This window comes from Ptychodera flava, chromosome 18 (genome assembly GCF_041260155.1).
Source record: "Ptychodera flava strain L36383 chromosome 18, AS_Pfla_20210202, whole genome shotgun sequence".
NCBI classification, from domain to species: domain Eukaryota; kingdom Metazoa; phylum Hemichordata; class Enteropneusta; family Ptychoderidae; genus Ptychodera; species Ptychodera flava.
Window position 1 is genome coordinate 21,944,329 of NC_091945.1, and position 27,188 is coordinate 21,971,516.

The 27,188-nt window shown below is 37.0% G+C and overlaps 1 protein-coding gene across 4 annotated transcripts; it reads right to left on the minus strand.

Annotated features, from left to right (window-relative positions):
- LOC139117158 (differentially expressed in FDCP 8-like) lies at positions 1-27,166 on the minus strand. Of its 4 annotated transcripts, none has more exons than XM_070680029.1 (14): positions 27,048-27,163; positions 25,153-25,725; positions 16,213-16,394; positions 12,603-12,752; positions 10,931-11,075; positions 10,163-10,227; positions 9,557-9,653; positions 8,878-8,928; positions 8,374-8,501; positions 7,555-7,668; positions 6,686-6,766; positions 6,218-6,358; positions 5,632-5,741; positions 1-4,759 (listed from the first exon to the last, which is right to left on the minus strand). In XM_070680029.1, the coding sequence occupies exons 2-14, from the start codon at positions 25,718-25,720 to the stop codon at positions 4,684-4,686; spliced, it is 1,908 nt and encodes a 635-aa protein (XP_070536130.1). In that variant the 5' UTR covers positions 25,721-25,725; positions 27,048-27,163; the 3' UTR covers positions 1-4,683. The 4 variants fall into 4 exon arrangements, with proteins under 4 accessions (XP_070536130.1, XP_070536128.1, XP_070536132.1 ...); XM_070680027.1 differs by having other exon boundaries at positions 27,024-27,145; XM_070680031.1 differs by lacking the exon at positions 8,878-8,928 and having other exon boundaries at positions 27,048-27,166.
- Between the last annotated feature and the right edge of the window lie 22 nt (positions 27,167-27,188).

A 27,188-nucleotide genomic window follows, 5' to 3' on the forward strand; every position in this document is an offset into this window, starting at 1 on the left:
TTATTATTATTACATTATGTAAAATATTTAATTTGAATAACAATAGGAAGACATGGCAACATGTTCTAAATTCCACAAATAAATATTAATGTAAAAAATGACACAAAAGTCACTAGATAGCATTACAAAGATTCCTTGCCAAGGATGATTGCAGATTCTATTCTAAACATCAAAACACTTCATTGTAGGACTTCAAATATCTTGAATTATGCCTGTGACGTGAAGGTGAAATTGCATATTTGAAGCAGTATGTCTGTTGATATATTAAGGTCCGTCAAAATACCGACTACGAAGAAAGGTAATATCAGTAATCTCCTGACATTCAGAAAGCTTAGCAGTGTGTCTGTGTATTTATCCTGCCTTTGAAAGTTTTGCATCACACTGTTATTCTAAGTGTTTTTTAAAGATTGCAAACTTTTCAGCATTATTTTGGTTTTATGTGGGAGATGACGCATTTTATTTTGCCGACTAAGGCATACTGCTGCGTTGAGGGCGCTGCTCATCCTGCTGAAAGCTGCATTTCAGATAAATGCTGTGATAGCTTTTTCAGGTCCATACACCCATTTACCGGCATACCACAGTAAATGGTAGGTAGAGAGCCAATGTTATACCTGTGTGTAGAGCTGTGGGGACTGACCACTCAGATAGTGGAGTTGGCATGGCAAATCAACAGAAGTCTATGAATGTTGAAAAACAACTAAAATGACGTCAAAGCTGGCGACTTTAACTCGCATACAAATCTACTGCAAATCTAATACAAAGAATAAAATACAAGGTTCACACACAGATTTCCGACACCAATTATCTCAGACTGGTTGAAACACATTGACTGACTAGTGAGCAAATCACGTGGTCTGAGTTCCAGGTAACAAAATCTTTCGCTCAAGAGTAGTGGTTTTGCCGTTACCATGGTCAAGCAGGCCAATGGATACAAATGGAATTGTGACATTGGGAATACATCTGGAACTACCACACTAGGTTGTAAGACCACTAAATTTACCTTCACACCAGTCCATTAAGCCATCAGCAATAGATGATTTGCTGACGAAGCACTGATAAACACCTTACATTGCTGATTAAACTTTGCAATTTTACATTCACATATTTCATTTGACTGCAAAGTTAAGGTCTCTGACCTTGTAAATTTCAACGTGGTTGAGTTGCGTACAATAAAAGAGCTTGTTGATGAATCAACTTGACCGATGACACGTCACGATATTAATAAATTATCTCTATGGCATAAGGTTTCTGAAGGTAAGGTCACATATGGGCCAGTCAGTGGACACTGGAACATTTCGATTGTGCTCTGAGACAAAGGGATACTGTTTTAATTGATTTTTATGTCATTTCCAAGGTCAAGGGTCATAGATTCATCATGGAGGTCACAAAAAACTTATTGTACTACATGATTAGAAAGGTTAAAAAGACAAGCTATTGTGTATCTTGATGCAAGGTATCACAATGCCTAGTCTTTTTTTTCTGAATGGTCACGCAAAGACTTGACATCAGAAACTGAATACACTCACAGGTTCAAGAAAGAGAAACAGGTTCTATACCAAAAAAACGAAAACCAAAAAAAATCAGCACCATACTCAAAATCAACAAATTTCCAACATTTACAAGAAGTCAAGTATTGACTAGTAAATCAAACTACAGTCAACTGATTTCTTAATATATGTAAATGAAATCTCACAAATCACTGATATATTCTGAATGATTAAGGTTTGAACAGTTACAAATATCGAACAAAAAATAGGATTACACACTTTTGAAGGCATTCCAAACTTACTTTTGTTTTTTAAAATTTGCTAATTGTGAAATTGATATGATACTGACACAAACATGATCTTAAGGACAATTTGGGTGTTCATGATCCAATGCCATGTGTATTAAACATTCTTCAACCTGTACATTATTTGTTGTAAATGGCGTACATGTTTAGTACAGATTAGTGTTTTGCTACGGTTGAGACACATGGGTAAGTGTAGTGGTAATAGTTGTCACCACTTCAAATCTCTTTACCCTACTCTCTCTCTGTTGTACAGTGAGAGAAAATTGACCAAAAACAAAATGTCTAGCAAAACCAGCAAATCCACGTCAATCACTAGAGGGCGCTTCTGGCACTCCCTACATCCTAAGTGATGGATCTTTTCTGCATCTTTACCCATCTATCGTCTTTGACAAAAAACACTGCATTAAAATAGAATGGTTTACTGAAAATTATTGTAAGTATCAGCAATGATGTGGGGAAAACTTGACGGAAGATAACTTTAAGACCTGTGGATGCATGTAATGCGAGCTGGCAGGGCTGTCATGCATTGTTAATATCTTCTGGCTGTTCTCAAACTCCGTAAGTACACGGTGTGTATGCATCTTGTATTGTCCATGAAAAAATGTCAGTCACACTTCAATTTTGTGGCAGGGAGTTTGAAGATTCAAGTTACAATGGGAATTCCAACATATTAATGGATATAACTGGCTTCTAAGACCACTGGACGTGTCAGGTGTTGATACAACTCTGACAGCTTCTCATTTGTAAAGGAAGGGGGTCATCCTGTCTGTGGCTGCACAAATCTCTTGTTGATAAAACATTGCATCTTCCTAGAATATGCCGATGAGTATTGAGCAAATGTGAAGCCAATTCAGCATTTGATGCATGCTCATAGTTCTGTATCTTTCCGATCACTGAAAGACTTCACCAAATAAACTTTGGTTGCGTCTCTTTGTTCATGTAAAGCTGCTTTGGATGCAGTCACAAGTTTTGTAACAGTTGCCATTTTATAATTTTTGATATGCACAATGGATGTTCTGTTATGCATAGCAACAGACCTGTCACATGGGTCCCACACACACAGCTGCAGATAGGATGACCCCCCCCCCCCTCCATGAAACGTTTTTTCTTAATTTGACAAAAAACAACAGAAGGAAACCTTGACGACATAGACAGTTACTGAGTGAGGAGAAGTTCAGACAGGCACTAACACTTACATCAAGGTAATCTGATGGCAATATCCTGGATGACAGAAAACATGTTCTGGACATCAAAAAAAAGATTCTTGTAAGAATGGATTGAAGAAGATATCACATGGCAATGAGATCAACAGACACTTACATATCATTTGAAAAAAAAAACTGTAAAAAAATTAAATATATTAACATAAAAAAGTAACACTTTGTTTTATTTACCTACGAAGAGGACTGGCTACTTTTCACGTCTAAAATACAGCACTAACGATATTTTTGACATTAAAATATGGAGTGGGTTTTTCTCACATGGAAGATGACCTTGACCTTGTTAGTCAAATATCTACATTAATATTGCACATGTTACATGTATATCACATAAATACACCTTCAAGTTTGAAATTTATTCCAATCATACTTATCCCGAGGTATTTCTCATCTACACATTCCCTCCCCGCATGGCTTTCATGATCTGTAAGGTTTTGAACAACTTCTGAATGTTGTACGGTTTCATCCTTCCAGTAAAACGCATTGTCCCGCTTTCAAAATTGGGGACTGACTCCTTCATACAAATCTCCCCTTCCCGCAGATATCAACCAAACTCAAGCTTTCCCAAAGAATTTAGATTTCCGTGCTCTTTTCCGAGTTTGATGTCACTTCTAAAAACACTACATCCTCTAATACACCAGTCTTTTTAAATAGGTGGGGGTGCCCCTCTTAAATTTGGGTAGACACTGCTTAAACTGTGCCAAAAGATTTATTACAATGTAAATGACCCGTAAAAAAGGTTTACTGTATTATACAATCAATGTGGGACATACGCGATGAACGAAATATCAACGTGAAAATCTTAACCTAGATTTTTGTGTCACTGTTCTGACAGATGGCATGAAAGCTACTAGTGTTAGCTACTCTTTGGTATTTTTCAACTTTGCTGGCAGTACACTGAGGACAAAGTTTTGTAATAAAAGTCTTTTTGACTTGATATTTCCAGTAAAGCTCCATTTACATGTAAGCTTAACTCTTGATGTATTTCAATAATTTTTGATCTGATTGTTGAATAAAACGTTCCTATCCTACTCTCCAAGTCACGTGGAAATGTATGATATTGAACATTTCAACACAGAGTGAATGGGTTTTATGACAGCTAATATTAATATTTAAATAATCTTATTTGACATTTTGAATATGTGAAAATAACTTGATAAGACCATACTTAGTGAACACTTAATTCATTCTGTACGTAACCCAAAACATCATGGTCTAACATTAGGGCTTGGAAGTAGTGCTGTGGAAATCGACATTTCGTCATGTTTCGTTGAGTGTAAATGAGTCAGCGTACAAATGACAGTGACAACTACATTACAAGACATGCCAACTTTTGACAATTTCTAACATTTTGAAAAATTGCATTTAAAAAAAATATGCACAATATGTAGCATTGATTGCTGCATTGCTGTTATTAATGTTATACTGCCCTCAATGTAACACGTTTTGTTTTCCCATTATCTGGGGGCGCTGTCAGTCAGCTTGTCTGGAGATCGTAATTATTGGAACACCAGTACCATCACATAAACCATCCCTGCTTCCCATTGCACAGCACATGGTTTTTGTGTTCTCACATGCATCACCCTTTCCTTGATTCCCTGAAACATGGAATGTTCCGTCTGTCTTCTTGGTGTTGGCTACTTCCATTTACTCACCACTAGGGGGCATTTATCACTGAGATTCTGTGTTTCTCTCGGCAAATCGTAAACACTTGGGACATTCTCCATTATTTCTACTGAAACATACCCTGCAACCAAAATAGATATTTGATATTTCATGCTTTTTTTTAAAATAGCGTTAAAATCTCTATGGTTTATCCCAATTCAGGGATGTGTAAATCTATTAAGTCCTTAAAGAGGTACCAAAGACAAGGATTAAGGAAATTTAGTAGTTCTCAGGTTTGGTTTAGGTAGTCCTGACTTAAACCTGGATTGTATAATTCTACCAGTATTTGCTAGACTGATAGATGAGTAAGTTTAATATATTCAAGTGATAAAATGAAGGGCACAGAGCCAACATTTGCCCGTCTCTACCTTTTGTTTGGAATGTGAACACTGATGTGAATTTTTGCTGAAACAAGAATGACCACAATGTGTGTACACAAACGGTAACTTATGACGATCGTATAGGCTCAAATCGCACTATCTTCTTGACTGTGACCTTGGCCTACATCTGAAAATTTGATCACTGTTCATGATCGACAAACGGAGTAAGTTTTCTGAACTACACAGGATCCTGTGGGGTTGAATTTTTGCAGAAGAGAACCCCTGCACTGTGGATGCACAAACCTTACCGGTACTTCATATTTCAAATTGTGTGAAAATAATTTGTAAAAACCCTTCCATTAATATGTTTTAGAAAATGGTGGTTGCCACCTCATTTTCACTCTGTTTGGTAGCTTAAAAACACAAATTTCTTTCCCTGCTTCTTCATTACTTTTCCAAACTGAGAATTACCACAGAATCTCCAGTAAGTGTTTGTACTTCACATTTTTGTATCAGTGGTACCAATACATATAAAGCACCCAGCTGTGGGCAAACATGTATCATATTTAGTGAATCCATATTTCAACAGCTCAGTGGTGTTTGTCGTTGCAGTATTGTGACATACAGTAAGTACCTATGAAACACAGCATTGCACTTTGGACATATACTTGCTAGCGTATCAAACGGAAAGAGGATTTCATCAGACTGACACAGCTCACATATAAATCCCCTGGCATGGCACAGCTGAAGAAAAAGAAAGAGTATGTATGAATTACCTATACATGTATCAGTGTTGAACTATCAGTTGAAAGAATAGAGATACAAGCAAGGAACCTATTAATAAGTGGTTCAATTAAAATTGAGAAACCAAGTGTGGCAGTGAAATGGAAGACATCGGTTTCACAAGAAATGAGCCTTTGGTAAAGTTGCATAATTACAATTGACAAACAAGATATAGCAACATTTGTGTCACACTAAATAGAGATACAGAAACAGTGAAACATTCAACTGAGCAAGTCTTTCTACGTCTAAAGCCTCGTGTCCCCACTCCTCTATAGTATGGGTATAATTTTCCATGGAAAAGTCAGTTCTTCAGGCACAATGATGCTACCATTACACTGTATAGCATGTATGTGTAATAGTGGTGATGTGAATATTTGGACTGTGTCACTGTTCAGTTCATAATCACTTGGTTACAAGGCGGTGACTGACTACCGTACCTTGCACTCTTCCGTGATATGTCTGGCGAACTCCGAGTGGATCTCGTGTAATTCTGCTAAAATCACCCCATCGTGGGTGTCCCTCAGATCTTGCAGTGAGTACATGTCAGAATTATCGACAAAGTGTTGACGGTCTTTCAGCTGAGAAGAGACCAAGTCAGAGACATCAGCATGTTGTTCTCTATTTTTCATTGAAACTCTTATGCTAGTGATTTGAAAAAGCTTTTTCTTTTAATCTAAAAGAGCTTGACATAAACTATTAGACATAGGTACATGAATCCACAATGCCTGATCAGAAATTCAGCCTCAAGGCTGATGCATACATTGCTCAATTCCTTGAAAAATTCTCAGACCTTCAACTAAACTGTAAAGTCTGACTACAACTGAACAAAGCTCATAAATAATGACTGACGTTATTTTGTTTCAGACCTCCGAAAGGAAGAGATGTGATAAACAAAAATAACTCACTCTCAGTAATATTCTATTTTCCAGTGCATTCTTACAGGACACAAAATATGCCTTCATCATGAGAATGTCTTCTCGAATTTTCTGTAATGTATAGAGTACATTTAGCTCATACTGTACATTGCATCTACTATAGATGTGTTATCAAAGTAAACGCACAGTCAACAATGGACTTATTGAGATATTTCTCAGTGTTGCTGGTGTAGGAATGAACATTGTACTATTTTACCTGTCAGAAAGCGTTTCAGAAACTGATTTTGAATTAATTGATTGCAAATGTTAGCTCTGGTATTTCACTAAAATTTATAAAGTGTGCATGCGTACACAGCATAATCTACATTCATTGAGAAAACATGAATGTTACAAAATTGTACCAAGACAATGCTGAGTAAATCAATTTCACTGTTTAGACTGCAAATCTTGAAATTAATTCTTGGATGGAGATCTTGTCAAAGGACCTTTATTGCGACCAATTAAGTTCAAGATTAGAGATGAAGTTCAACTTGTAACATTGCGGGATCGTTTGCTCTTCAGAGAAAGACAACATTTTAGCATTAGACTGAAATAGTATTAGATATACTGCTATGAAACTAACAATATACTTGCGAATACCAAACTGCACTGCAATATTTGAAAGATTCACTCCAAAACCCATCATTGGATTTTTGTCACAGAAAAAACTCACAGCTGGGAACTTGGCACTTGCTGATTTCAAAAGTAAACAGTCAGTGAAAAATTGTCTACTGGTAATTTGCTAGACTTTCTCACAGTGACTCAAAAAAGCTAAGAAATCAAGTGAGTTGAAGGACACATTGCTAATCAGATAAAAGCATTGTACAAAAGACGAAGAGATCACTTATTTGAATACATACTCTGATTTGACTGAGTTCTTCCACATAATTAAACAGCATAGGATTAATGTCTTGGATCTTGATGACAGCTCTTTTGGCCATCAGCCTCAAAAACTGACGAGATATTCTTGACACCTAGGATACAGAAAGAAAGCGAGTTAAGCCAGTTAGTGGTGCCCATGTTTCCAATGTCTTAATGCATCTGAAGATTTTTTATTCAAAACTTTAAGAAATAGTTAAACAAAGATCTAAAAAACAATCTTTATGTGGATGTATCAGAAAATACATTTGAAATTAAGGAAGAAGCTAAGCGTAGCAAAGCTACACATACATCAGTAAATAATTTGTCAAATTAACCTGTTCACCCCAAATTCCCTGTAAACAGGTCCACAATCACCATTGATATCAATAGGTTTGGGCTGAACCATGGTGGTGAACGGGTTAGAGCAACATGGATACAGAGACTGCCCTATAAGTTATTGTACCCTTTTACCCCCATTTCTCTTTAATAGTAAAGTCCAACTTTTACCACCCCTTTTATAGGATTGTACCATAGTTTGGAGGGAGGGGTGGTGACATTGTGAAGGTAATGATCCCATAAAACACAAACTAAAGAAATTCTACCATTTTCTGTTAATATCATTGCAAATGTAGTGTAAGTAGACTGAAGTGCATATCACAATAAGTAGCATAGGATGATTGATAATAACATGTAACAACTGATCAGACAGTGAATGAAAGACACACATACTAGCACAGAGCAATGTCTTGTCGCTGTGAAAATATCTCATTTTCGATGAAAGCCTGACTTTTGATTGTCTGTAGTGAACATCTGTTTACCTTTCTTGGTTCAAAGTCCCAGTTATGGACAACCCTTGCCGGTACGATTTCAGTATCATTCCAATGGCATTCTTCACAGTAATAGAGTCCATTGTAATCGCACTGACGTGCCTCGCCACCGGCGCCTTCTGAAATGTCGGAAAAAAATCAGTATGTGAGAGAGAAGCAAGACTTTGATGTGTTATCTGGGCAATGTGAAAACAGTTTTGACTGGGAGAACACACTATGAAAAGAAACATCAACAGAACACAAGCAAAAGTAACAATTCCAGAGGGCGCTTTTGAAGGCCCTTTGAAATTAAATAGGACTGATTGCAATGATAATATAATGCAAAAGAACAACAATTCATATGTAAACTTGTATTGTCTGAAAGTTTTGATGAGCTGTTCGGAAAGATCGACAAAAAAAGTACTTTGTTATTGTGAAATAATAAGAACACAGTGCTACTGTTGGTTGATACGTTCAATTTGTAACTAGCAGTTATTCTGATGATTGCAAACTTACCAAATGGTTTTCTGAGCTCAACCATCAGAATCTTACATTTCGTGTCCATTTCTAAAATTTGAGTGGATGCACTCAAAAGTTCTGTTATTTTGCTTATTGGCAGTATGTTAGGGAGTCCACAAGAAGACAGACACTCAGCACTGTGGTATGTTATATGCTCGCTAATTTATGAACTTGCTCTTACTCCCTAGGTCAGTTTACAAGAGTGCCAGTAATGAACATTTCATGTTCGGAACTTTGATTTAAACTCATTTGACTTTTGAATGGCAAAACTTTTCAGAAAGTGCCGTTAGTTTTTCATTGATTTTGGGAGATCTATTCACAATGCGGAGGTCAAATCTTGACACAATTGGATTGATGTACTTTTCTGAGAGACGTATTTTTGTACAAATTCAGAATCTCAGAGGGAGAAGAAGATTGAACAGCAGTATGCAAAGGACAGCAACAAAAACATAAAATCTGGTGTCTCTATTAACCTGTTCGCCCCCAAATTCTCTGTAGAAAGGTCCACAATCACCAATGATAACGATGGGATTTGGCCAAACCATGGTGGTGAAGGGTGTAAAGCACACAGATAAACAGCTACTCTGCTAAGCAACCTAATTGCTCCACTGCTGAATTTTCACCTCATTACTGCCATCAGAAGGATCCATCCTCCAAAAAGGAGAGAAGCACTTACTTGTTGATATTTGGTTTTTGCATTCTGCACATCTGAATGACTGAGACGCTAGACCACTTTCTGGACATATATTCACCACAAACGCTGATGTAGCAAGCTGAAATACAGAGACAGTAACAGAGAGGGTAAAAACTGACACAATAATTGACATCAGAGAAGCATGTTTCCAAAGACTCCTGATAACCAACTTCCGTTTTGCTAAATATAGTATACACATGTAATATTGCAGGAAATTTGGGTGCAGGTGTACTGACTATTTAAAACCTATTTGCAACCAATATTTCCTGAATTGTTGTCGCTCACAATTGCACTCATAATTTCTGATGTCTTTGAATCAGTATATAACAGGAACTTCAGAAATTTCCATATGTTTTAACAGTTACATATCACTACATGCAAAATGACAAACTTTCTTTCTCAAACAGCTTTTCTCTTTGTTACTACGGTCTGTCATGTTAGGTACAGTAAAGTACAGTGATCATGCAATATGGACTAAATTTCTTCTTGTAATTTTATTCAAAAGGTTGTGACCATCTCTCTCTCTCTCTCTCTCTCTCTCTCTCTCTCTCTCTCTCTCACATAATGTAGAGGGCACACTGCACTTACCTTTCCGCTTATACATGCCCTGGTAATGGAATTCATACATTTGGAATGACAAGTGTACCCACAACCTGTGCAAGACAAATAAACAACGTCAGAGTCATGGTCATTTTGGATAATTACACACTTATTCCTGAATTTTGTAACGACCGAAAGACAGGCCTTGCTTGTTTGGGTACCAATGGCAATTGGAAAGTTGTCCTGAATACATGTAGAAGTTCGTAGATACAAACAGTGTTAAGTCCTGCAGGTAGATTTAAATTTCAAAATACATATATTTCATTATTGATACTTTTTCCTTGAAAATTTCAACAGAGTCAGTCAAAACATGGTAGCGACTTCGGAAATATTATAGTATAGACATTTTGTGTAGATTGGTCGGGCATCTTATTTATGTGTGAGGAGTGCGCTAAGGGAAGTTGTCGGACACATGATACAAACATTTTGTGAGAGAGTTGAAGAGAATAATGCACTGCAGAGTAAGTATACTATGAAGTCAGCAAACCATCACGTCTAAAAATACTTGCTGCACAGTAAACATACAGAAATGAGAATTTATACAAGGCCTTTCTGTCCAAAATTTGCTATTTTTCTTAAACATTTGGCTCTGCATGAAAAATTCCGCTGACAACTGAATACAAAGTTCATATAACAACGCAAAGGGCAAACATTTGTTCCACAAACTTACGGACAACAGATATTCATGTGGAATGACACACAAGGGACTTTCAAATGCATGCTTTGGAGATGTCTGATTGTCATATGTGAACAAACCTTTGCATCTATACCAAGTCTGAATCATCCCCCAGATCAGGCTGGTACATTTCTCACAGTGATGCTTGGCTGTTTTGGTAGTTTTCTTCTTAAAACGATGTCCAAGTGTCACTTTGGTGTCAGGTTCCTCCTCCTCTGGCCCCTCCTATCGACACAAATGAAAAAATCAGGTGGTTGTGATATTAGTATACCCTAGCCCTGCGTACTGTGCTGTGTGTTCCCGGCGTTATACGGCCTCTCACCACAGCCCTGCTGACTCTCATAGGAAAATCCGGCGGACGTGGTCCCAATTTGGACCGCGCACGAAAAACTACCTTTTCTAACTATTTTCGGCCGAAATCAACTGGATTCTGCTCTAACGCCTACCTGAATAACTCAATCGCTCACAGATTGCAAAAAAATTTGCTCTGGTGATGTCCCAAACTGTTAGTTTACCAGCGATTCATGGTCAAGGTTCCAGTGGCTGGTCATATCTCACTACTGGCTGGCCACTGGACCCTTCACCATATACCCGTGTTCTTCACAGCCATGTAATAAATGCAAGGGGGTTGTAAATACCAGTGTATGATTGGCTCTGTTGATAGGTGACCGTGAAACTTTTAGTCTTTTGGTATAACTGTGTTGGTGAATGTCTCACTCTCAGTACCTAGATATTGAAGTATGGATTATTCTGGCTTTCAACCTTATTCAACATACACTGTTTTCAGTATCTTGATTGGGTGTTGGAAAAGACAAATCTTTCCACAACCAACCAAACATAAGTTTGGTTCATCCCTATCGTCTTCAATGGTGATTTTGGAAAGCCAAATTTGCTACTGGGGTGCTTGGATCAAATGGCCACTCTACCTAAGGTACTGTTCTAATTGCTTGTTCACCTCAAGTATACCGGTATGTTATCACTTTCTGGCTGAGTACTTCATATGTCACTATGGGTAAAGTTGCTTAAAACCATAAATATGAGGCATAACTTGTCCTGTTGCATTTAACACAAACTTGAACATTTGAAGGCCCTGAAAACACAGATACTATGAGGTTATTACGAAAATACCGCAAAGGATGCACGAGGACATTGGCGCAGCGTATCGCCCGACGCGAAGCGGAGGGCGATGCGCGGCGCCAATGTCCGAGTGGGTCCCTTGAAACCGTTCTACAGTGAATGCGCAGATACAGCCGCAGGGAATGGGCGCCTTGAAAACTGTACGTGTTACGGATTGGGCGCGCATTCCGTACGGCTTTTTTAGCGCACGCTAAATTCTATTGTTCTCGATGGTAGATGTATAATAATGCATAAATCTGACTTTTACAGACTTAACCTTTTGAGCGTTGTAATTTTCTCCCGCCAAAATTTTAGGGCAAAATTATACCAATTTTAATGAACTTTTCAATAATCTTTTGATAATTTTGGACCAAATGGACATCACATTTCATTTGCCATGATTTTTTTCTGAAAATTTTGGCAAAAATCTGAGAAAAATTGACTTGGATTTATTTTATAAAGAGGACAAAAATAGACTTTGGCGCTCAAAGTGTTAACCCACTATAACATAAACCATGCCAAGTAGATAAAAATATGCATTGGTTTTGGCTCAATATAGCTTTTCACTGACTTATAGCAGATTAGGGAAGTGATAAGCCTGGCAAGATAAAGGGGATAAAAGTATTTCCAGCTTACCTTGAGTTCCTGTAATTTCATTCTTAACTGCACCAATTTTTTGATGAGCTCTTTCCTCTTCTCAGAATTCTCTGGAGCCTCCTTAGCCATTTCCTTACAGTTCTCTATGGCCAACTGCAGTTCTTCAACTTTGGTGAAGCCGAAGTAACCCTATACAAACATACAAGAGATTGGTTCACTACTTGTAACATCACTAACAGCGGGATTAATTAATATTTCAGATGCCTGCATATGAGTGTAACAGACGTGGGTTATTCAATGCATTCCAGTCAATGCATTAACCCTTTCACCACAATGGTTTGGCCCAAACCCATTGTTATCAATTGAGATTTTGAACCTGTTTACAGGGACTTGGGGGTGAACCGGTTAAACTGGCTTCACCTGATATGGTGAAGGTTCTGTGCATAACATTTGATATTGTACCACACCTCATCCAGTCAATGTTGTATTTTGTCAACTTATTTTCACATTGTATGAATCATTTTTGTGCCCATACTAACAAAAAGCCAGTTACCATTAAACAGTTTTACAACTGTTACAGGACCTGGTAACAAGGTTTCCTGGATAAGTTTAAAAAGCCTCATCTAGACATGTGCACATTCTGAAAAATGTAAACAAAGATGGCGGTTACCTCTGCAAAAAACAACTTATAGAGAAATTTCTCAAGATTTCCAAGAGAAAATGGATGAAGTATCCCTTTTCCTGCCAGACAGTAATAACTGTATCACTTCCCCATCAGCCAAGTCAGTAAAAAGCGGTATTGAGCCAAAACACATGACGTATTTTCACCCACTTGGCTTGGTATGTTATAGCATCTTTTGTCAAAAAAAAAAATCAACTTTACAGTATTATGTTTTCAACAGCCTTCAAATGTACAGTATTATGTTAAAATACATCATATGGAATACGATGTGTTTCATTAATTTTAACCATCTTGACCTGGTGGTGAAATATGGACTTGGCAGGAAAAGGGTTAATTAAAGTACAACATACATATTGACAGACCATATTCAGGTAACATCATACACTTGCTTCCCTGTGGTTCTGTAAATCACTGCCCAAAAAGTCTGTTTCTCTCAGCCTATAGCCTTGTGAAACACACTCATTTTTGGAGTGACTCAAAGACCCTCTCAGAATCAAACATACTGATGTGTTTCTATTCTCACAGCCAGTCAATATGACTACCATTGCAGTGCAGTTCACACATGTACATGCTGAGTTGACAAGCTTAACCCTTTGAGTGCTAAAGTCAATGTTTAAGAAAATATACCCCAGTCAATTTTTTTTTCAGATTTTTGACATGATTTTGATGCAAAACTATAGAAAATAAAATGTGATGTCCATTCGGTCCAAAATTATCAAAGAATTACAGAAAAATTTAAAAAATTGGTAAAATGTTACATTAAAGTTTCAGATTTTTGACATGATTTTGATGCAAAACTATAGAAAATAAAATGTGATGTCCATTCGGTCCAAAATTATCAAAGAATTACAGAAAAATTGAAAAAATTGGTAAAATGTTGCACTAAAAGTTTGGCGGGAAAAAATTACAGCACTCAAAGGGTTAACACTGTCATCTCAACATGCTTTGGGGAGTAGAATGAGAACTTGCAATAGACATATAAACACAAAAACTGTGAAAAATATCATCAAAAGTTGTAGCTAGTGGTCCTTTAAGGGCTCATTACAGTGTTTCATGATAAGGAAATCAGACTCAGTGCTTTAATGACGTCACGGACCCTCCACGGAAGTTCTTCTGCTTCACTGCCTATGGCTAAATCTGATACAAGATAACTTTGCATAATATTAGTGACACAAGGAAGGAGCACGCTTTCCTTGATGTCAAAGCACTGGTGGACGGTGTGTTTCGTAATCTTAGACAACTATAGTACAGGATAAATTTACCTCATCTGAAGTCTTACCATGATCACAACAGAAACCACTGATAATAATAGTGTGCCATTCACTCAGTTCTAATTTTGGCAAAACTTGACAAGCTCCTGTTCTTGTATACAAATCCTCCTTGAAATGTGTCTTGATACCTTAGTTTAAATTTCTTTAACATGTGTTTTGTGATGTAAGAATAAACTGCACACACAATGAAAAGGGACAAAGGGGCCCCTTGTATGCACATGCTGTATCTTCCTATGTCTCTTTCTGTATCTCTTTCTCTGTCTGTCTGTCTCCCTGTCTCCTATATAGAGTTCCTCTTTTTTTGGAATGGTTAAGTTCAGAGTTGGCTGACAGGGTGAAACTGAAAGTTTGGCATGACTTGTTTCCTGGGTAAGATATCATAGATGCCAGATAAGCCGTATCTCTATATATCTTGAGGAAGTACCATACATGTAATGCCCAGCTTGCACTTCATGGTTTAAATACTTCCGTACAAAACAGGCTAGTGCAGATTGGGATTAGGGCTGATGGGAAAAATGTCAAACTCTTTTGTGTCACTACTTTATAGTACTGCAACTTATGAGAAATTACTATTTTTAGTGAAAGCTAGAAACAACATCAATATTCGTCAGTGCTAGTTATTTTACTCATTTTTCATGGTGATGTAAAAAATTCCGCAGGACTGACACGGAAGTGAAACTTTTTCGAAGTGTGATTTATGTTGTTAAAATTACACTTATCGCTTGTGGTTTTTACGAAAGGCAGGCAATTTTTAACCCTTTGAGTGCAAAAGTCAATTTACGTCACCTTTACAAAATATACCCAAGTCAATTCTTTTTGTATTTTTGCCAAAATTTTTTATAAAAAACTGTAGCCGATGAAATGTGATGTCCATTTGGTCCAAAATTATCAAAAAATTACAGAAAAATTCATAAAAATTGGTAAAAATTTGCACTAAAATTTTTGGTGGGAAAAATTACAGCACTCAAAGGGTTAAAGATGTTCAAACTGAGTAATGCACACAGCTCTCAGGTGGTAGTTATCCAAGCAGTTGGCTAATGTTCAAATGACATTACATCAACTATAAAATTTAGCAAATCATATAAGCATATGAACTGACAGAATCAAACATTAACTTTATTAAGATGCCCTGCTGTAAGTGGTTGATTTCTAGTGATTGTGGTTATGGAATGGGTGGTATCCATGGTGACAAGTGGAGGATACCCATAGTAACTTGGTGGACACAGTCCTTATCATTGCAGAAGAGAATGTTCATTGAGGAGGGCAAGAGAATGAACACATAACGGGATTTGTGGACGACTTGCGAAATCTTTGAAACTTTAAAAGATTTACGCATTTATATTTTTCAGAATATATGAGAATAAATTGATGACACTTTTCTTTGAAGGGAAGGAGTCAATGGAACTGCAATCAAAGGTGGTATGGAACCCATACTACCAATGTGAACACTGTATCAGAGGTACGTTGGCTATTGATGAAAGTTAAAACATGGTTGTCACAATGCACATCCTAAAATTTAAATGTTGCAGCTATGTTGAAGTGATGCATCTAGACATCATTCATAAAATACATTTTTTCTTAACATGAAAGTTGCACAGGTGCAGTTCCGATGATCCCCTGCCTCTAAGTTCAAAGCTTTGTGTTAACTAGCCAATGAAAAAATGCTTCACGGTTTTAATACATGGAAATTACTGACCTCAGGATGAGAAAAATGGTCTTCTGTAAGTCCCAGCTCAGCATTGATAAGTTCTCCCTCAAAGTCGGTGAAACTTGATGGCAGACTGGACTCTGTCATTGTGTCGCTGGTTTCACTGGATTTTGAACTATGACCTGGGTCATGGTCACTGTCAAGGACAATGCCAGATTCAAGAAAGGATGCTGCAAAGTTGAGGAACAGAAATATCAGACAATACTCCGTGATTATAATACTAGTAACAGTGTACGACCTTGACATGACCTTACACCCTATTATCTTCATTTGGTATGGATAATAGTAATAATAATAATAACAAACATTTATGCTTAAAAAGCGCACTGCTCTATGTCTCAGTGCTCTTACATTACAATAATTGACTGTTCGGTTGAATACCCTGAAATGTTTACCCCATTCTGCACTGAATTTATTTTCAGATGAAAATGTTTTAATTTTGGTTACTTCATAGTATCATACCCTCACAAATACCATGATGTGACATAATATAGGGGTCACGAAACTTGACTAATGCATAGCATTGTTTTGATGTTATTATTTATCTATGCTCTGTTTTTAGAGGGTTTCAACACTGTTTACCACTGTCAGATATACCAATTACACATTGTTATCTTTCACAGGGTTGCTATGCTTGTACCTCTTATGCCAGTAAAAGAGAAACAGCATTCTGTAATGTTTCATTAGATTTCACATCACTTGTCATGACCATTGTGTACAAGTATTTGCTGAATAGGTATACACTACAATATAATTAATTCTCTCGTGGAAACCTAAATGACATCAGCTAATGATGGATGTTACTGATACTCTACTCATTATCAAATGCAGGAGTCTGATATACTTGTTGAAAACTTTGTTTCAAGAGAGAAATCGAAGGCCACTTCACTGTGCTGTGTGAGTGCCTCTTATTTGCATGTCAGCTTACACATCTGTTGTAAGACATGTTTCAGAGACTGAAGATTTGCTTCAATTGAAAGGCTGTCAGATAAAAAATGTCGCAGTCCTCATTTACATAACCTACATTATCATACTTCAGTAGATATTTTAATCACAACTATCTTGACTAATCAATATGCAAAAGATTATTATTGTGAGGTCAATAATTACAGATGTTGTGCGCTTTATCTATGAACACTTGCACTTTTCCAGTGAACAGATACAAGATTTATTTCATTGCAATCAACTAAGACACTAGCAGCTGATCTGATTTGACCTATTTCAGATATAAAAATTGCTCTAAAATTCCTCAAATCCCACGGAGACTCTTTTACTCAGAAAGTCAAAAACCATTTGGCCAGAATGTTTTCACATCAATAGATACATGCTCCTGTCAACGCGACAGAAATATCATTATAAGAATGTCACCTTATCTAAAGATCCCTCACTCACTTTTTACTTACAAATAATGACAATCACTTACTGATTGCAAAAACCATGAAAAAAACACTTCTTTTGGCTGATGTAGGTAGGAAAATGATTCAGTACACTGATGTTGTAAACAGTTTTTTTTCTTTTGACCACAAGAGACAAAAATAGGACAGACGACGAATGATGAAATCAGTTCTCTACAACTGTTATATGCATGGCCATAAAAAACACACAGCCTAGTGCAAATTTGAAAATTTTGAAGAAAATTTTTCTTTCATGATTCTTGATTGATTCATGTGCCAATAAAATTGTAACCGCGATGTTTAAGACACACCTTTGCATATACACACAACAAAGAAACACAAAATCATGTACTTGTACATACTCATACCACACATATTAATGATGTGTATAGACCAAACATGTACATGCTCATGAACACATGCCAAAATATAGCAGAGATTTTTTCAAAAACTTTGGTAGTTCTACCAGTGACTTGACAATAGCAATAGTCAACAAAAAGACTTAATTTTTCCATAGATTTCATTTTCTGAACATAAACTCTACAGCAAAACGGCTACCTGTCTGAGAAATATAATAACACACTTGGTCAGCGAGAGTTACAGTATATATTCATTTGCTAGGTAGCAAAGAATAGTGTGAAACAGCCCAGACTTATGAGAAATCAATTAAAATTTAATTTCCTACTTATGATCCATTTTCCTTTTATAAGTCTTGCACATAAAGCGAACTTGGTTGCGCAAGTGAGATCTGCTAATTTATCAAATTCTGATTTTACAAAGAGTAATTCTGAAGAGATCTGTGATGTTAGAAAATACACTGGTGACCCCTTATCCTTTCGTGTCAAGAATTTCATAAATCAGGTAAAAAAATGTGGTTTTGACAACCGCAGACAATACTTTCCTTGGCATGACACACTGTTCACAAATGTAAATCTGAAAAGATACGAGATCAAATACCTGTGAAGCGAAACTGCAGCATTAAAACTGAAGGGAGTGACACACTTCCACCGGACACGAAGGGCAACGCACAGCTATTGTGTTGGGTAACATTGGAAAGTGACACCAAAACAGTGGTGCACTCACTGTTCGGTAAGTCTCAGATAATTTATGCAGGAGGACATCAATATTGTCATGTGACCCACCAGCCAAGGTCAGGTTATTTATAGCACAGACATGTAAGGTAAACCCTTTTGTATGCTAATACTCGGGGTCTGTATACTATAACTGACATTTGGTTCGTGTGGCTGTGACAATGATTGACAGATCAAACTGTAAACCATTTTAATGATGACAACTTTATATTCCCTGACCATTTTTTTTCTGAAATTTTTAAGATTCATGCAAGCAACCATGACAATGTCAGTCATATGACACACAATTACCATCTGCCTTTTTTTCAGCTTTCAGGAATATACCCACCCACGCAACGCAAGATGGCAAGACAGAAACATAATTTTGACGCACGAGGCTGTTTGAGATATCAGTTTACTTTTGGTGGGTGGTGAAATTTTCTAGACGATTTATGACGCATTTATAGCTCTATAAATCAATCAAGCAATTAGCAATCCTGCCAGTGCAAGGGGCTGGGAACCACAGAAGCTGAAGAACTTACAGGTACATCACTGAGTTATGAAAGCAAAGAAGCTAGAATGCTCTTATACCCTCGTACAGAAACTACTCATCAAAAACATTTGTTTACCAAAAATATTCTGAACGTTGACATTTTCCAAACTGCGTGGTGCTGCACGTGAGTGTGAGAGGTCGTACCATATGACTTTAATTATATACGGTGACACAGAGTGGAACTCTTGACAATATTTTCAATAATCTTGTCCTGCCTGTCAAATAAATTTTTTTGCAGTACTCCAAAAATCATGTAGTTTTGGATACAGCCTGATTATGTTTCATGTCTGGTGTGATATATTATTGGCATTTGAATATCAGTTCTGACTACAATTTATTTGTCAACAATATTATTGTATATTGTACACAAGTCATAATGTTGGCAGGGCTACTGTAGAACTGTGTACTTTGACACACTATTGGGATTTGAACAAGAAAATGTATTTTGTTTCATTGATTGAACAAAAGAATACAAAATAGTCAAAATTGATAGCTCTCGTTTTTTGGACAATCATCACGACAGGGAAAAGAGCATGACAACATTGTCACCTGTGAATGAGTGTACTCTGGAGGTAAGTGCAATATTTAATTTGACAATCACACACATCCAGTCCTTTGATCTTTTGACACCTTGGCATTCAACTTCTGGGTACATAACCGCCTCTAGTCAGGTTCTTCTGTCACTATCAAATCACACTGGTTCAAACAAAACACTGAGGCACCTGTCAGAAATTGGGTATTTCGACTAGGTGTACATCATTACATGACAGGCTCCCCGTCATTTGAATAGCATCCCTCCCTATGGAATACACAAAACACAGACTGAACAGTTATGACAGAATTAAAGTACAGTGAAATCACTGGCTTTCCAGCTTTTCATTGTTGCCATGTAACAGTGGGTGGAAAGACTACGATGATATATAGGAGAAGTACCTGTAGAAATAGATGACCTGTTAATTTCGGGATATTGTGTGATTGCTGTCCTACTTCTTGTTCAACATATGAGCTGAAAAATCAAGTCATTCAAACAAAAGCCTACATGTATTTTGTCTATCCATCCCTTACCTCATGAGGGACTGGGTCTTTGTGGTGACAAACATAAAATCGCTGAAAATTGCACATTAGTTTTGAGAGAGGTCAGCTGTCCTGATTGGCATTTCAAATCACTTTGCAGGAACGGTCACCAACAGGCTAATCAGGAAGAGACAACTCAATCTTTGATTTCTATGATAAGTAAATGCACAGAGGGGCTGTGGTAGGGTACATGCTGATCAGTTATTAACTGTTACCCATGCCAACTTCAAATCATGGTGTACTGTATAAGTTCACGCCTGATACTTACGCATAAGGTTCATCAGAACTGTTTGAGTATATCATGATTTATTTTATGAAGGTATATCACTTTTTCATGACATACACTTCCGACAACACATGTACAGATGGACTACACGTACCAGTATTCCTGTACTGCATACCTCAATCAGATGTAGTGATGGCAACGTTTCTATCTGAGCTTTTTAATTTCAGTCTTCATTAGCTGATAGTTGCCTCACTATACCTGAACTACTGCCCATAGAAGATCTCACATTCAAATCTTGCACATGACCCAGAACAGCTGACCAATTGGAAAGAGGTTTACAACAGCCACTTGTTATGGATTGCAGCATTGCATTTAAAAATGCAACCTGATTGGCTGCTACAAAGTACTAGATTTGAATGTGATCTTATATGGCAGTGGTTCAGTTGTAGTGAGGTGACTAGCAGCTAATGAGAATGTCAAAGAACAAGCATAGGTTGAAACGTTGCCATCTCTAGATTTTAATCAGATACTGGTACCTATACCTGTACTGTAAGAACTCTGTATATCTAGCTTAACCCTCTGAGTGCCATCAATTTATTTTTATCTGTGTAAAATATAACACATTTAAGTTTTTTCAGATTTTCCCCAAATTTGATCAAAAAGTATAGCCAATGAAAAGCAATGTCCATTTAGTCCAAAATTATCAAAAAAATTACAGAATAAAATCATAAGAATTTGTAAAATGTTGCACTAAAATTTTGGTGGGAAAAAATTACAGCACTCAGAGGATTAATACCTCTCACTGTGTGATGCATACAACTACATATAGCATGTGGGAACTAAGATGGGAACCTTGTTCCTTTAATTACAGTTCAGATTATTTAAAATGATGTGATTATTTTCACCTTTCACTTTACATTCATTATAACACATTGTTTGAAACCTTTATGGCACTGCTGAACTGAAACTGACACTTATATGCATGTACTATGCCTAGATATTTTAGTATCTACTTCAGAAGAGCTTAATCTTGTATCAAATGAGACAGGCTAATTTTTGATTAAGTTAGAATGCGCCTCAGGGACAGATATTCAGACTCTCAAATTTCTACATGTCTTTTCTGATCTACCACTTGTTGGGGCCTCATTTCAAAGCTCTTGGAGAAAGAAAATACTTTCACCAGCTTAGTTTTTCAAAAATCCAAAATTTCCCCCCATAGAGCTAATACAGGAATCGCGGCCATTTTGAATTTCAAATATGGCAAAATGTTGGGTAATTTGTTTTGCAAGTTCCAAACTTTGCACGGTGACCCTCAATTTTTATTGTTGATTTGCTAAGAGAATGGTTGAAAGTTTCATTCAGGAAATTTTGAGCAAAAGTTTACGTCTTTCACTTTCAAGGCGCATACTACTTGAATGTTAATTCCTAAATGTACACCTTTCTACCATCAAGGGATGTGAATTTATTTTTCTGTTCTTCTGATGAGCGAAAGATCAAGTCGTGTGGTGCAAGCTTTTATTTTTCTGGAGGTCAGACTGAACTTTGTAACCCCGGAGGTCAGACGGAACTTTTATAACCTTGATGGCTCTTAAAATCAAAATTTATTCCATAACAAAGAGTGTATTTTTAGCTTGTTGTTCTGGAATTCATCAAATGGGATCGGTCAGGGCTGCTCAATGAAGCACAGTGCCGCAACATCTTATGGAGGACTGTGAGTGCATAGAATTGGAGATCTTGCTACAATCATAATGTCCATTAATACACAAATAAAAAATGAACATTGCAATATATGGTATAACCTTCATATTTTGCACCATTTTGCAACCAAAGGAAATTTCAACCCAGACATTATCGGTATGCAACAGATTTATATGCATGTACCGATGTAAATTATGATGTTTATGGTAACAGAGAAAACATTTTACAAAATGAAATGTTATTGTTTAAGGAAATATTTGATATACATAATGGGCCTCAAGGACAGAACTTTTAAAGAGTATCTCAATCAAAGGCATTAGACACATCTATGGACTTGTTCCTCATTGTCAAATACCAATAAAAACATTAAAAATCTCGTTGTATTTCTGCTTGCATGACTGAACAATGATATCATTTCCAATTTTGTAGAGGTCACGATAGGCCAGACTTTCTACCATATTTCAATAATCTTTTACAGCCCTGATGTGGGCTTTGCAGACTGAGGTTGTATGGCAGAAAGGCCAAACCTTGGGAGTGCCTGCACGTTGCAGGACTGAGGTCCACAAACCTGTAGTGGGGCCATTAAGGTTTATTATATACTTTATGGAACACTTTACAGCTGAAATTATAGACTGCAAACTTTTTGAGATAAGATTTGTGTGCAAATTGAAAAAGCTTATCGCCTTCTGTTTTGATGATTTAGAAAAGCGATGACCGCATTCTGTCACAGACTGATATACATCATGACGTCATTGGTTTCCCTGTAGAACTTGAAACATGACGTACATACACTAACGAAAATTAAACATGGAAATCCAGGACAACTGCATGGTGTACATTATAGTTCATTGAACAGGCACTGAGATCTGATCATTGGAAAAAGTTTGATTCACAAAAGAATTATTACCGTATTTAGGTAAAGTTTGCAATAATATTGCGATGAATTCACTTTCACTTGAAGCTGAGCATTGGGTGACAGCTTGGCTCATGTGGCATTGTATGCATTTGTATTCTTCCAGGTCACCCTCTTCATCTTTCAAATCAAAACCAGTGATCATCAGTAACACACTTATTTTTACTCCAGATTTCAATGGAAATATCACCTGATGTTGCCAGCTTCATTGTTGACATTATAATCAGAGCAAGTTGTTTTTCAGATGTTGCAATGGTTTGTTTACAAATGGAGCATTTGAGGATAAGGATGCACGCAGCAACCAGAATGAAAGTAGTTCAGAAACGCATGCGAATGCCTATATTTCACATATTGTGCTCGGGTGCTTATTGCGCAATTGTTAAGGTGCTTTTCCTCATAGTCTTATATACAAGAACCTGGCTCAAGGTTTGTGGTGATTATATGTTGAATAACTGTGTGTCACAGTAGAACACCTGAATGTGAATTTGTCAACATCAAAGCACAATCTTCTGAGTTGAGTTCTGTAGTACAACGATAGTATCATGAACAACGGAAATATTTTCTTCTTCGAAAAAAAAGATCTAAAAGTAATATTATAAGACTGAAAGATATCTGGGATGAGAATAGAAACAACTGGCTTGAATAGAAAATTAGAAGAGGTAGTAATGAACTTCATACATAGAAATAGAAACCAAGACAAGGTAGCAACACTGTGATATTCCTTTCAAGACTTGAGGAAACAAAACATCAGATCAAAATACATAATGAAGCTAGTTTTGATTACAAAGATTGTTGTCAATGGAAATCACTGTGGTGGAAAAAGGTTGATAAGAAATGGCATGAAGTCAAAGGTCAATTGGTCAATTGTGGCGTGAGAATCTCACTCTCACCAGCATTTATAAACTCTCTTTACTTAGTAGTTTTCATTCAACAAGAATCATAACTTACATAGTGATTTAAATTGGAGGATATTCCACAGAGGCCTAATCACTTGAAGTATGGCCAAAATTTTGATTTAAGGTAGAACGCACCTCAGGGACAGATATTCGGACTCTCAAACTTTTACAATTCTCTTCTGATATACCACATGTGGGGGTTCATTTTAAAGCTCTTGGTGAAAGAAAACTTTTCACAGGCTTAGAGTTAACACAGGGATGGCGGCCATTTTTAATTTCGAATATCGGTAAATCTTGGGTAATTTGTTTCTCTAGTACAAAAATTTGCATGGTGACCCCCTATTTTTATTCTTGATTTTGAAAGAGAATGGTTGAAAGATTCCTTGAGGAAAGTTAGAGCAAAAGTTTAAGTCTTTCACTTTCGAGGTGCATATTACCTTAAGTGAAATTGGAAGTACTAGTATATTGTGTTTGTATCCAATGTCAAAAAGATCGGCTATAGCAGGAATTGCAAATGACACCGAGGCAACACCAGACATTATTTACTGTATCATTGCTATGTGAGCTGCATATTCAGGGATGAATACTTTGTGCTTTATTTGTAAGATGATGAGCAAAAAAGTTGATGATCTTGCGACTAAAGTTTCAAGACTTGTGAGACTTGAAGGTGAAGGATGTGCCTTGAACTTGCACTTTTCATGAAATTGTCGTATTGAATGCTTTTTTTCTTCTTTCTGGTTGCTTTTCAGACCAATATTTTGTAGTTTTATGTGTTTGCTTTACATATTTAAAGTTATGCACACTTGCTTACGACAGAATGGATAGTCTTCTTTTTGTTTGAAATACACCAGGGGAAGATTTTTACCTGATTGTCTCTGCAGTATCTGATTATAGTTGATCAATTTAAAGCTTGCAATTAAGCATCAAGAGTTGAAGTGTACCTCAGCTTTCCCACGCAACTTTCCAGTGAACATAAAAGAAAGTTTCTTGTGATTCTAATGGGAGTTGTAGCTACACCGGTATGTGTAAACTGAGAACATAATGACATTATGACAATATTTATGTCAATTATGTCAATATGTCAATATTTATAACAATATTTACCTGGGCCACCACTGGACTTCCTTGAACTTCTAACTGTCACTGCCTTTGATGTGTTAGTGGAATCAAAGTGGTTTTCTTCAAGAAACGGAACCTTGTTGAATGGATTGAATCTCTCACTCCTCATTCTTGCCAACTGGTTTGAATATTCCTCCTCGTCATCATCGGGATGTTTCTCATCCTGCATAATTGTCTCAGTTTCAATATTGTTCTCTCTTCCATGATTTTCAACATCGGCAATTCCACTCTCAGTTGATTGTTCTTGGTTAGTCTCTACGGGGTTGTCGCCATTAGACTGGACCTCCCCATCCTGTTTGCTACAGTTTATTTCACTGTCCGTCCGTCCTCTCTCCTCCTCATCTTCCACATCAGATGGCGATGATTCTTCTGAATCACAGCAGTCGACATCGTTTCCATAGTTCATTGTGATGACAGCTGCTTTGGAGTCAAAGGTCAACACTGCTGAACCGTCGACCTGTTTGACATCACTGCTATTGGACTGAAGTTCATCCACAGTGTGGACTTTCTTTGTGGGGTCTATACTCCCAGCACCCCCTGATGCACCCTCCATTTTCTCTGTGAATAAATGATAACTCAACTGTGTAAGTGATCATTAATCCTTCACAGTAGACTTACATGCAGTGTAGCATGGATTTTTGTATCTTAGCACAGACAAAGAACTTTTTTCTTTGTCTGTGATCTTAGGTATTGCAGTGCAGTAAGTACACATACCCCTTCAATAGGATAAAAAATGAAAGAGGGCTACATGTACATGTATATCTCGTTGATTTTAGGTGATGGTTTTGCTTATATAAAAGACCAGTCCAGCAGTTCTGATACACAGCAATTAATCATCTTTTAAAATTTGACATCTTTGGCATGTGGATATTTCAGGCCTAGGTAATTCTCATTTTGCCAAAAACGTGGGAGAATTTGAATTTACTGGAGGGAATGTAAATAATTTGTAACTTTTACATGCCTGTCTGATGTGTGACTTTTACATGCCTGTCTGATGTCTTCTTTGTCTCCATTTCGCAAGCTTTATATGATTGAAAACTGGCTATTAGTGTATTAGTAAAGCCCCCCCCCTCCTCCCAACTTTCCTGTATTAAAGAGAGAGGGGAATTCCACTTGAAAGACTGTCAATTACAAAGAACAAATATTGAAGTTCTCCGAGTCGTACAAATAGAACTGTTCAGGTGGCAGTGGTATGTGAACAATTTTCAAGTTGCATGTTATGGTTACTTATCAATCAATAATATAAGGATGAAATCTATCATTAATCAACGCGAGATACGTGCTAGAAATAATGATATTGATGGTTTTGTTGACGTTTGTCATGATTTTAACGGTGCACGTACAATGTGGTTTCGTATCCAAAAGTAATGTGATTATTTAACCTGGTCGTTAGACGTAGGGAAAGGAAAATTATAATGAGGAAGGACTTTCATATATCTGCTCACAGTCCCCTTCATCGTGCAGATAGGACTGTTATTTGCTCCATGCATACATGTATCTCTAGGTGAGGCCAGGCCCCTCCCTCGCACCCCTTCAATGATTCATTCATTTCATTTCGACCTCATATTTTCATAGTCGGTCGACTCACATAAAGGATACCGCATTAAATTTGATTCCATCGCCATGAGACTGTATGAGTGCCCTCTGTCTGTTTTACCAAGGCTACTACGTAGACACAGTTGGTCGAATTGCTGGTAACGTTAGACGTTGTTATTTCAGAGGGGGAGGGACAAAGATTGTTCAATCAAGCCTTACACTGTTCCACTACATGAACACTGAAGTTCCTGACAGGATAAATTTTGCAGGTTAAATATTATAATCTGCCATGCGGGCCCTATGCTCTCAATGATACTCACCATTTGATAAATGCATACACTCACCAATTTTTCTTGAATTACATGTGCATGTCGGCGACTTCTTTAAAAATATGAACTACGATCATGTCCCCTTTGTCAACACTGAGTATCACCTGACAGCAGCCATATTCCACATCCGGGATGTTATTTGAAGACCCTCTAGCC

What these genes read in the sequence shown, in the direction of transcription:
- LOC139117158 (XM_070680027.1), bottom strand. An exon ending in ACCATTTTTCTCATCCTGAG is followed by an intron (nt 12,753 to 16,212) that starts GTCAGTAATTTC and finishes ATGTTTGTATAG; the next exon opens with GGTTACTTCGGCTTCACCAA. An exon ending in ATATCACGGAAGAGTGCAAG is followed by an intron (nt 5,742 to 6,217) that starts GTACGGTAGTCA and finishes CTTTTTCTTCAG; the next exon opens with CTGTGCCATGCCAGGGGATT.